General features: G+C 44.1%; 1 protein-coding gene across 1 annotated transcript in view; it reads left to right on the top strand.

The window, feature by feature from the left end:
- The window catches only part of LOC139388760 (barrier-to-autointegration factor-like), a 4,514-nt gene extending 12 nt beyond the window's left edge, over positions 1-4,502 (top strand). Inside the window, exons 1-3 of the mRNA XM_071135669.1 lie at positions 1-7; positions 3,910-4,036; positions 4,355-4,502. The exon at positions 1-7 is cut by the window's left edge and continues 12 nt beyond it. Of these exons, the coding sequence (XP_070991770.1) occupies positions 1-7; positions 3,910-4,036; positions 4,355-4,502 (282 nt within the window). The remainder of the gene's footprint in view (positions 8-3,909; positions 4,037-4,354) is intronic.
- The last annotated feature ends 7,998 nt before the right edge of the window (positions 4,503-12,500 follow it).

The following is a 12,500-nucleotide window of genomic DNA, read 5'->3' as shown; positions in this document are numbered from 1 at the left end:
AAGAAAGGTAAGACCAACTTTCATCTTTCACATAAAACACATTTACTGTGTGTTGGGTAAATATGATCATGTTCTTTTTTAAATTATTATTTATTTTACTTTTCTAATAAAAAAGTGTTGTTTTCTATTTTAAAATGTTTATTTTGTAGTAACTTGTACTATTGTGACTGGGTTAATTGAAAGGAAATTTTAATAATTTCAGCGTCCTGTAAAAACCTTAGCATTTTAATGTTTTTGTTTAAAAAAACGTTTAAAAAAACAAAACAAAATTCTCCTCCATGTACTGCTGGCCAATCAAAGTACTGCATGCAAATATTTCATGACTGTAGGACCAATCAAAGTCATTCAAAACAACTTCCAAAACTACATCACAAAAGATCAGAAAATGTATATATATATATATATTTTTTTTTTTTCAATTCCTGAAAAGTTGACTTTTTCGAGCACATTTGGTGATTGGCTTTTGTAAATTTTAATTATTATGGTAAATTATGGCAAAGTACAGTTTATTTAGCAAAGTACAGTTTATTTAGGAAAGTACAGTTTATTGAGGAAAGTACAGGTTATTGAGGAAAGTACAGTTTATTGAGGAAAGTACAGGTTATTGAGGAAAGTACAGGTTATTGAGGAAAGTACAGTTTATTTAGCTGATGCGTAGGTGTTCAAGGGGACATTTTTCAGCTCTCCTTTTCTATTGTCCCTCCCTGTGAACACAAAGGTGATGCTACTGCCTGACTATATTGCAGACGTCGCATTGCATCGACAAATGGTTGTTTGCCACAATGACTGTGAAGTTGGGCACCATATTGTTATGACATGATGTGAACTTTTCAAAGTTGGACCAACAATTAAAAGTTTTTTTGGCAAATGAGGGGATGATAATCAGAATATGATAGGATGGGTTCTGGTTCAGTAATCAGGATGTAATATGATAGGATGGGTTCTGGTTCAGTAGTCAGGATGTAATATAATAGGATGGGTTCTGGTTCAGTAGTCAGGATGTAATATGATAGGATGGGTTCTGGTTCAGTAGTCAGGATGTAATATGATGGGTTCTGGTTCAGTAGTCAGGATGTAATATGATAGGATGGGTTCTGGTTCAGTAATCAGGATGTAATATGATGGGTTCTGGTTCAGTAGTCAGGATGTAATATTATAGGATGGGTTCTGGTTCAGTAATCAGGATGTAATATGATAGGATGGGTTCTGGTTCAGTAGTCAGGATGTAATATGATAGGATGGGTTCTGGTTCAGTAGTCAGGATGTAATATGATAGGATGGGTTCTGGTTCAGTAGTCAGGATGTAATATGATGGGTTCTGGTTCAGTAGTCAGGATGTAATATGATAGGATGGGTTCTGGTTCAGTAGTCAGGATGTAATATGATAGGAGGGGTTCTGGTTCAGTAGTCAGGATGTAATATGATAGGAGGGGTTCTGGTTCAGTAGTCAGGATGTAATATGATGGGTTCTGGTTCAGTAGTCAGGATGTAATATGATAGGATGGGTTCTGGTTCAGTAGTCAGGATGTAATATGATGGGTTCTGGTTCAGTAGTCAGGATGTAATATTATAGGATGGGTTCTGGTTCAGTAGTCAGGATGTAATATTATAGGATGGGTTCTGGTTCAGTAATCAGAATATTATAGGATGGGTTCTGGTTCAGTAATCAGGATGTAATATTATAGGATGGGTTCTGGTTCAGTTGTCAGGATGTAATATTATAGGATGGGTTCTGGTTCAGTAATCACGATGTAATATGATAGGATGGGTTCTGGTTCAGTAATCAGGTTGTAATATGATAGGATGGGTTCTGGTTCAGTAATCAGGTTGTAATATGATTGGATGGGTTCTGGTTCAGTAATATGATAGGATGGGTTCTGGTTCAGTAATCAGGTTGTAATACGATTGGATGGGTTCTGGTTCAGTAATATGATAGGATGGGTCCTGGTTCAGTTTTATTTATTTAACCTTTATTTAACCAGGTAGGCAAGTTGAGAACAAGTTCTCATTTACAATTGCGACCTGGCCAAGATAAAGCAAAGCAGTTCGACACATTCAACAACACAGAGTTACACATGGAGTAAAACAAACATACAGTCAATAATACAGTAGAAAAATAAGTCTATATACGATGTGAGCAAATGAGGTGAGATGAGGAAGGTAAAGGCAAAAAAAAGCCATGGTGGCAAAGTAAATACAATATAGCAAGTAAAACACTGGAATTGTACATTTGCAGTGGTAGAATATGCAAGGTAGAGATAGAAATAATGGGATGCAAAGGAGCAAAATAAATAAATACAGTAGGGAAAGAGAGTTGTTTGGGCTAAATTATAGATGGACTATGTACAGGTGCAGTAATCTGTGAGCTGCTCTGACAGTTGGTGCTTCAAGCTAGTGAGGGAGATAAGTGTTTCCAGTTTCAGAGATTTTTGGTGACCAGAGAGATATACCTGCTGGAGCGCGTGCTACAGGTGGGTGATGCTATGGTGACCAGCGAGCTGAGATAAGGGTGGACTTTACCTAGCAGGGTCTTGTATGACATGGAGCCAGTGGGTTTGGCGACGAGTATGAAGCGAGGGCCAGCCAACGAGAGCGTACAGGTCGCAGTGGTGGGTAGTGTATGGGGCTTTGGTGACAAAACGGATTGCACTGTGATAGACTGCATCCAATTTATTGAGTAGGGTATTGGAAGCTATTTCGTAAATGACATCGCCGAAGTCGAGGATTGATAGGATGGTCAGTTTTACAAGGGTATGTTTGGCAGCATGAGTGAAGGAGGCTTTGTTGCAAAATAGGAAGCCAATTCTAGATTTAACTTTGGATTGTAGATGTTTGATGTAAGTCTGGAAGGAGGTTTTACAGTCTAACCAGACCCCTAGGTATTTGTAGTTGTCCACATATTCTAAGACAGAACCGTCCAGAGTAGTGATGTTGGACGGGCGGGCAGGTGCAGGCAGTGATCGGTTGAAGAGCATGCATTTAGTTTTACTTGTATTTAAGAGCAATTGGAGGCCACGGAAGGAGAGTTGTATGGCATTGAAGCTCGTCTGGAGGTTAGTTAACACAGTGTCCAAAGAAGGGCTATAGAAGTATACAGAATGGTGTCGTCTGCGTAGAGGTGGATCAGAGACTCACCAGCAGCAAGAGCGACATCATTGATGTATACAGAGAAGAGAGTCGGTCCAAGAATTGAACCCTGTGGCACCCCCATAGAGACTGCCAGAGGCCCGGACAACAGGCCCTCCGATTTGACACACTGAACTCTATCAGAGAAATAGTTGGTGAACCAGGCAAGGCAATCATTTGAGAAACCAAGGCTATCGAGTCTGCCGATGAGGATGTGGTGATTGACAGAGACGAAAGCCTTGGCCAGGTCAATGAATACGGCTGCACAGTATTGTTTCTTATCGATGGCGGTTAAGATATCGTTTAGGACCTTGGGCGTGGTTGAGGTGCACCCATGACCAGCTCGGAAACCAGATTGCATAGCGGAGAAGGTATTGTGGGATTCGAAATGGTCGGTAATCTGTTTGTTGACTTGGCTTTCGAAAACCTTAGAAAGGCAGGGTAGGATAGATATACGTAGGTCTGTAGCAGTTTGTGTCAAGAGTGTCCTCCCCTTGGATGACCGCAGCTGCTTTCCAATCTTTGGGAATCTCAGACGACACGAAAGAGAGGTTGAACATGCTAGTAGTAGGGGTTGCAACAATTTCGGCAGATTATTTTTAGAAAGAAAGGGTCCAGATTGATCCAGACTTAAGAATGTGAAATGATGCAATGATTTATAAAAGTTCAAAAATAAAGTTTAAAGATCATTCCTGCCACCGAACAATATTATAGCAAGTGAAGGTATATTTTTTGTGGACTTCAGTGTAGTTTTTACAGATGTCTCCCTTTATCTCCCTACAGGACCCCCCACCACTTCTCAAAAGCACCAGGGCTTTGTCACGGAGCCAATGGGAAACCGGTCTGTGAGGGATGTACCGGGGATTGGACCCGCACACGGCCGCACGTTGGAAGAGAGGGGCATGCCTAGGTAGGAATATTCTCGGTAATATAAAAGATGTACCGGGAATTTTGTAAACTTGACTGAATTTCGGGGGATTTTTTTACCATGTAAAAAATATACAAAAAATGTGAAGAATTACATTTAAAAATGTAAGCGCTCAATGGGCTCTCGTCAAATCCGTATAAAATAAAATTAAGGATAAATTACCATTTCAGATGCAACCATAGTTTCAGAGAATTCTAGTTATTTTGGTAAATGAAGGAGAGTTTAGCTCACATGTACAGTTTGTGAAGTCCACAATTTCCAAGCGTATTAGGGATCGTTTTTGGCCTCTTCTCCGTACAGGGCTGACCAGTTGTCGGGTGATTACCTGAAGAGAGTTTGGGACCACGGCCAGTTCCAGGACAATCTGAAGAATACCACAGGGGCCAACGCCAAGCAACAGAGGGACGCCTACAATGGAATGAGAGAGTGGACCGACAACAACATGTAGAGGAGAGCAGACAGTCACCTCTTTGTTGTCTTTCTTTCGCTCTCTCTCTCTCTCTCCCAGGTTAAAATATTTGTTTTTCATGTATTCTCTTGTGGAATAAATTTGCAATTAAATTGTTTTCCGTCTTTGTCCTGGTGTATTCTCAAGAGTCAACATATAGACGCCCTGGTGGAGAAACGATCTTAAACTTTTATCTTCAAATCTAAATTCTATTTTGGTATCGTTACAGGTATTAAATACTATACTTTTGATACTTGATTTATATAATTTACAGAGATTTTTTTTCTGGAAGGAGACTAATGCAATAACGCTTCTACATTGCTTCACATTCACCCTAGAGCCTTTAACACTGTGTGGTTTCCTTCCCTCCGTGTGTTTCCTTTGTTACCCAGAAAAGAAACTGAAGGAAACAGAAGGTGAGAAATAAACTCACTGTAACGGCCGTTGGTGGAAGAAGGTGAGAAATAAACTCACTGTAACGGTCGTTGGTGGAAGAAGGTGAGAAATAAACTCACTGTAACGGCCGTTGGCGGAAGAAGGTGAGAAATAAACTCACTGTAACGGCCGTTGGCGGAAGAAGGTGAGAAATAAACTCACTGTAACGGCCGTTGGCGGAAGAAGGTGAGAAATAAACTCACTGTAACGTCCGTTGGCGGAAGAAGGTGAGAAATAAACTCACTGTAACGGCCGTTGGCGGAAGAAGGTGAGAAATAAACTCACTGTAACGGCCGTTGGCGGAAGAAGGTGAGAAATAAACTCACTGTAACGGCCGTTGGCGGAAGAAGGTGAGAAATAAACTCACTGTAACGTCCGTTGGCGGAAGAAGGTGAGGACCAAGGCACAGCGTGGTACGTGTTCGTCATTTATTAAATAGAACTGAACACTAAATACCAAGTAACAAAAAAGAACAACCGAAACAGCTCCGTCAGGTGCAAAACAGAAAGCAACAACCCACAAACACCAGGGGGGAAAAGGCTACCTAAGTATGGTTCTCAATCAGAGACAACGATAGACACAGGTGGGAACAGGCTGCCTGAGTATGGTTCTCAATCAGAGACAACGATAGACAGCTGCCTCTGATTGGGAACCACACCAGGCCAAACACATAGAAAACATAGAAAAACAACATAGAATGCCCACCCCAGCTATGTTAGCTATTGCTATAGATTAGCTTTAATATTCTTCAATAGAAACTCTTGTTAGAAAAAAAACTATGCGATTAATGACAATTTTAAAAGTTTCTATGAAAATGTAGATCAGAATCAAACATCGGGATTGGTTCTACAACCTTCTCAGACTCAACAGTAACTCTGTATTATCAGCCGTCCCCCCAAAAAATAAAAAATAATTATTATTTAGTTCCTCAAATTTTTTAAAATGTACTTTTTCCCTTTGTAGCTCGTGATTGTCAATACGATATCATCAATAATGGCTGTTGATGCCCAAAAGGTTTTAAATCGTCTTGAATGGCCTTTTTAATTCAAAACTTTGTAAGCTTTCAACTTTCCAGCTGAAATAATAAATGTAATAAAAATATTGTATAAATATCCTAAAGCAAAAAGATACAAAAATAATACAATATCTGATGAAATAATACAATATATGATTATGCTTTAGAAAGAGACACAAGATAGGCATATCCTCTCTCTCCACTACTGTCTCTCTCCACTACTGTCTCTCTCCACTACTGTCTCTCTCCACTGCTGTCTCTCTCTCCACTACTGTCTCTCTCTCCACTACTGTCTCTCTCTCCACTGCTGTCCTCTCTCTCCACTACTGTCCTCTCTCTCCACTACTGTCTCTCTCTCCACTACTGTCCTCTCTCTCCACTACTGTCCTCTCTCTCCACTACTGTCCTCTCTCTCCACTGCTGTCCTCTCTCTCCACTACTGTCCTCTCTCTCCACTACTGTCCTCTCTCTCCACTACTGTCCTCTCTCTCCACTACTGTCCTCTCTCTCCACTGCTGTCCTCTCTCCACTGCTGTCTCTCTCTCCACTACTGCCCTCTCTCTCCACTACTGTCTCTCTCTCCACTACTGTCTCTCTCTCCACTGCTGTCCTCTCTCTCCACTGCTGTCCTCTCTCCACTGCTGTCTCTCTCTCCACTACTGCCCTCTCTCTCCACTACTGTCTCTCTCTCCACTACTGTCTCTCTCTCCACTGCTGTCCTCTCTCTCCACTACTGTCCTCTCTCTCCACTGCTGTCCTCTCTCTCCACTACTGTCCTCTCTCTCCACTGCTGTCCTCTCTCTCCACTACTGTCCTCTCTCTCCTCCTGTTTGCACTTGCAATTGAACCGCTTGCAGAAGTAATTAGACAGGCCTGAAATGTAACAGGTATCAGTATTGGTAAACATGAATATAAAGTTTCCAAAAAAATAAAATAATAATACTATAGGAAAAATTCAAAATAATAACTCCCGATTTTTTAACAATCCTTTAAATGTACCGTACCACAAAAAATATGAAATACTTAGGATGACAACAGACAACACATATATAAAGGTAACTTTATTCCATCACTCAACAATATGAAAACATACTTAATTTATAATGATACTCTTCCTATAAATCTTACAGGTAAAAATAACCCCCTTTAGAACGGCATAGCTGACAAAGTAAAAAAATCAGACTTATAACAGACTTTAAATGCAACTCCACTCCCACTCTCCAATTCCACTTCCCAACCCTCAGCTTCCCTCAGCTTCCCTCAGCTTCCCTCAGCTTCCTTCAGCTTCCCTCAGCTTCCCTCAGCTTCCTTCAGCCCATCCCACCTATCTCTACTGGACATCCTCTTTGTGATTCTGTGCGCCAGATATCTTTCAACTATGATGTGATGTTTAACATACAATTGGAATCTATCTAATCAAATAGAATCCACAGAACATAAATACTTTTACAAACTATATTAGTATATTAGTAATTGATGACCAGGTCTCTCGAAATCTCCCAACAATGCTATTTCTAGGATCAGTCAATTTTAGATTAATCTTATGCTTTTTAAGGCATTCCTGAACCTGAGACCAGAAACAGGCTACCTGAGGGCAATACCAAATCAAGTGGTCTATTGATTCTGTATCCTCACAACAACATCTGCAGAGCTACAATGATTGTATGATCCCAAATATTCAACATGTTGTTAGTGGCAAGAATGCTGTACAATAATTTTAGCTGAAAAGTCTTGAATCTTACGTTGTTTTATATTTCAATCGGTATAGCAAGATATCTCTTCCCAACTATTATACAATCTGTTTGGCACAGCTGTCAACATCCTGGTCCTCAAATGAAACAGTTTTGATATTTTATATGGTGCAGACAGACCAGTTCCCTGCCTTCACCTGCTGCCACCTGCATCTTCCTGCTGCCACCTGCCTCCTCCTGCTGCCACCTGGTTCCTCCTGCTGCCATCTGGTTCCTCCCGCTGCCACCTGCCTCCTCCTGCTGCCACATGCCTCCTCCTGGTGCCACCTGCCTCCTCCTGCTGCCACCTGGTTCCTCTCGCTGCCACCTGTCTCCTCCTGCTGCCACCTGCCTCCTCCCGCTGCCACCTGCCTCCTCCTGCTGCCACCTGCCTCCTCTCGCTGCCACCTGCCTCCTCCTGCTGCCACCTGCCTCCTCCTGCTGCCACCTGCCTCCTCCCGCTGCCACCTGCCTCCTCTCACTGCCACCTGCCTCCTCCTGCTGCCACCTGCCTCCTCCCGCTGCCACCTGCCTCCTCCCGCTGCCACCTGCCTCCTCTCGCTGCCACCTGCCTCCTCCTGCTGCCACCTGGTTCCTCCCACTGCCACCTGCCTCCTCCTGCTGCCACCTGCCTCCTCCTGCTGCCACCTGTTTCCTCCCGCTGCCACCTGGTTCCTCCCGCTTCCAACTGGTTCCTCCTGCTACCACCTGCCTCCTCCTGCTGCCACCTGCCTCCTCCTGCTGCCACCTGGTTCCTCTCGCTGCCACCTGGTTCCTCTCGCTGCCACCTGGTTCCTCCCGCTGCCACCTGCCTCCTCCTGCTGCCACCTGCCTCCTCCCACTGCCACCTGGTTCCTCTCGCTGCCACCTGGTTCCTCTCGCTGCCACCTGGTTCCTCTCGCTGCCACCTGGTTCCTCTCGATGCCACCTGCCTCCTCCTGCTGCCACCTGCTCCTCCCGCTGAAGACCTTCCCATATAATTCTGATAACTCCATGAAAGACATAACTCTCCAATTGACAAAAATCATTTAAAAACAAAATACAATTTTCAAACATTTTTCCCATAAATACAGGTATTTTATCAACCAGCACATTTGAGTTCAGCTGTAATATTTGCTGTAATATTTGTCTTATCTTTCCACAGGGATGAAATTAAAATTGCAACCAGCTCTGCAGTACTTGTTTGAAAAACGAATGATCATTTGAAAAAGGTTTCATTTTTTTATTAATTGAAAATGAGACATGGCAATCTGCGCAAAGGCAAAAAAAGGCCAATTTTTAAACAGTGGATGAGCTTTTCTAAGTAATCTAACATTTAGGATTCAAAACATAACTGTTTATTCAGTGAATCTTTTAGAGAGAAGTTTAGTGCTTTTATATTTAATAATCTCATCCCAACCAGTTCCTATTTATTATATAGATAAGTATTGGGAAAAAAAAAAATGAATTTTACAAGACCCAATATCACTCCCTATAAACACAACCCTACTGAACAATCTTTCTATCGCTTTCCAGAATTCACTGATTAAATGAGTCTTGTAAAAGGAAAACTAAAGGCATAAACACGTAGATGAATTGGTAACAGCAAATACATTTACTTCCATGACATAATTACAAAGTCATTTTATGTCGATCGTTTTATTAAATACATGCGACTTAAAAGTTACATATCATGAAATTTCTATTTTTGAAATCTTTTGGACACCAGAGCAACCTTCAGGGTATTTTATTTGAGTCGGAAAATGGCGTTCATCAGGAAGAACTACATATCCAACTGAGAACATCTTTGAAAAACATAATTAACTACTGGAACCAAGATTTAAAAATAACCGATGTTAACATAAAATGGAGGGAAAGTTGAAGCGTAAACTAATGATATTACAGTTAAAGAAAATGTTGGCTTAATTTATGCATATATTATTATATATTATATATATATTATTTTATCATATTATAAATACATTTATTAAACATTTATTTATTATACAAGAGACGGCTCAGGAAACGACCCAGATGCAGACATTTACAATAACGGATGTTCACTACATAAACAGGGGGGCAGGCAGAGGACAGGTCAATGGCAGGCAAAGGACAGGTCAAGGACAGGTCAAGGGCAGGTAGAGGACAGGTCAAGGACAGGTCAAGGGCAGGTAGAGGACAGGTCAATGGCAGGCAAAGGACAGGTCAAGGACAGGTCGAGGGCAGGCAAAGGACAGGTCAAGGACAGGTCAAGGGCAGGGAAAGGACAGGTCAAGGACAGGCAGAGGACAGATCTAGGGCAGGTAGAGGACAAGTCAAGGACAGGTAGAGGACAGGTCAAGGGCAGGCAAAGGACAGGTCAAGGGCAGGCAAAGGACAGGTCAAGGACAGGTTAAGGGCAGGCAAAGGACAGGTCAACGGCAGGCAGAGGACAGGTCTAGGGCAGGAACAGGAAAGGTCAAGGGCAGGAACAGGAGAGGTCAAGGGCAGGCAAAGGACAGGTCAACAGCAGGCAGAGGACAGGTCAGGGGCAGGCAGAGGACAGGTCAAGGGCAGGTAGAGGACAGGTAGAGGACAGGTCAAGGGCAGGTAGAGGACAGGTCAAGGGCAGGCTCTGCCGGTAGTCCAGGGCAGAGTCTGAAAGGTACAGAACGGCAGGCAGACTCAGGGTCAGGGCAGAGTCTGAAAGGTACAGAACGGCAGGCAGACTCAGGGTCAGGGCAGACAGAATGATAAAAAACCAGAAAAACTAGGAAACAGTGGCTCAAGGAAACAGGAGTAAAAAAAAACACGCTTGACGAGACCAACTGGCAACAGAGAACACAGGTATAAATACACAGGGGATAATGGGGAAGATGGGCGACACCTGGAGGGGGAGGGGGGGGAGACAAGCACAAAGACAGTGGAAATGGATCCAGGTGTAACAGAGACAAAATTCACTAATTCCACTGCACAACGGCTGATGTATGAAGGGCTTTATAAATACATTTGATTTGATTCATTTCAATGTAAACATATTTCTAGACATGGCAATATGGGGGTGTAGAGAGAGACTCAAATGGGCTGGAATATTCTCTTCTCATCACTCATCTTGAAAAATACAAATACTGAAAACTTGGAAGTCAAACATCATTGATTCAATGTAAAAATATATGTATTATGTAAATATTGAAATAGCGACAGAAAAACACATTTATTTAAGTTAAGACCAAGTGTCAAACAATAATGCAGGCACTAGGGATGGGGGTGTGGCCAGGCACAAGGGATGGGGGTGTGGCCAGGCACAAGGGATGGGGGTGTGGCCAGTCACAAGGGATGGGGGTGTGGCCAGGCACAAGGGATGGGGGTGTGGCCAGTCACAAGGGATGGGGTTGTGGCCAGGTACAAGGGATGGGGGTGTGGCCAGTCACAGTAGGGATGGGGGTGTGGCCAGGCACAGTAGGGATGGGGGTGTGGTAAGGCACTACGGGTGGGGGTGTGGCCAGGCACAGTAGGGATGGGGGTGTGGTAAGGCACTACGGGTGGGGGTGTGGCCAGGCACAGTAGGGATGGGGGTGTGGTCTGGCACTAGGGGTGGGGGTGTGGTCAGGCACTATAGGGATGGGGGTGTGGTATGGCACTAAGGGTGGGGGTGTGGTATGGCACTAAGGGTGGGGGTGTGGCCAGGGACAGTAGGGATAGGGGTGTGGTAAGGCACTCGGGATGGGGGTGTGGCCATGCACCATTGGGACTGTGGGTGTGGCCAGGCACAGTAGGGATGGGGGTGTGGTAAGGCTCACGGGATGGGGGTGTGGCCATGCACCATATGGATGTGGGTGTGGCCAAGCATGGTAGGGATAGAGGTGTGGTAAGGCACTAGAGATGGGGGTGTGGCCAGGCACTACAAGGATGCGGGTGTGGTCAGGCACAGTAGGGATGGGGGTGTGGCCAGGCACAATGGATGGGGGTGTGGCCAGGCACAGTAGGGATGGGGGTGTGGAAAGGCACTCGGGATAGAGGTGTGGTAAGGCACTAGGGATGGGGCCAGGCACAAGGGATGGGGGTGTGGCCAGGCACAGTAGGGATGGGGGTGTGGCCAGGCACTAGGGATGGGGGTCATTGTTCGTGTGCATCTCTGTAAGTTGTTGTCATGTGTAGTTTGTTTTTGTTTTTGGAAGGAAAATAAAATGTTATGATCAGCTAGAGGCAGGCAAGAGTGTGCAAGGCGGTATTGAATGTGCCACTGTCTTGATTACCTCGACCTATGTTGTAAACTGGCATTCATAGGCCAGGTTGTAGCAACCTAATGATGAGTTTAGGAACATTAGAATATCATGTAGTTGACTGAACCTATTGACGTTACATTGAACTGGGTGAATGGAACAGGAATGACAGTATGCTGTCATAGAAAGAAGAGCCGTGCTCACAATAAAATGTACTGTTCTCCTTCATCTTAAACAGCAACACACTCTCCCTCCTCCTCTCTCTGTTCCACAGATCAGAACCGCCTGACACAATTTCCTCTCCCTCCTCCTCTCTCTGTTCCACTGTTCTACAGAACCGCCTGACACACTCTCATCTCCCTCCTCCTCTCTCTGTTCCACAGATCAGAACCGCCTGACACATTCTCCTCTCCCTCCTCCTCTCTCTGTTCCACAGATCAGAACCGCCTGACACACTCTCCTCTCCCTCCTCCTCTCTCTGTTCCACTGTTCTACAGAACCACCTGACACACTCTCCTCTCCCTCCTCCTCTCTCTGTTCCACTGTTCTACAGAACCGCCTGACACACTTTCCTCTCCCTCCTCCTCTCTCTGTTCCACTGTTCTACAGAACCGCCTGACACACTCTCCTCTCCCTC

Source organism: Oncorhynchus clarkii, chromosome 29 (genome assembly GCF_045791955.1).
Source record: "Oncorhynchus clarkii lewisi isolate Uvic-CL-2024 chromosome 29, UVic_Ocla_1.0, whole genome shotgun sequence".
Taxonomy (NCBI): Eukaryota; Metazoa; Chordata; class Actinopteri; order Salmoniformes; family Salmonidae; genus Oncorhynchus; species Oncorhynchus clarkii.
The sequence above is the reverse complement of the archived record's forward strand: the minus strand, read 5'-3'. Positions and strand labels throughout refer to the sequence as shown.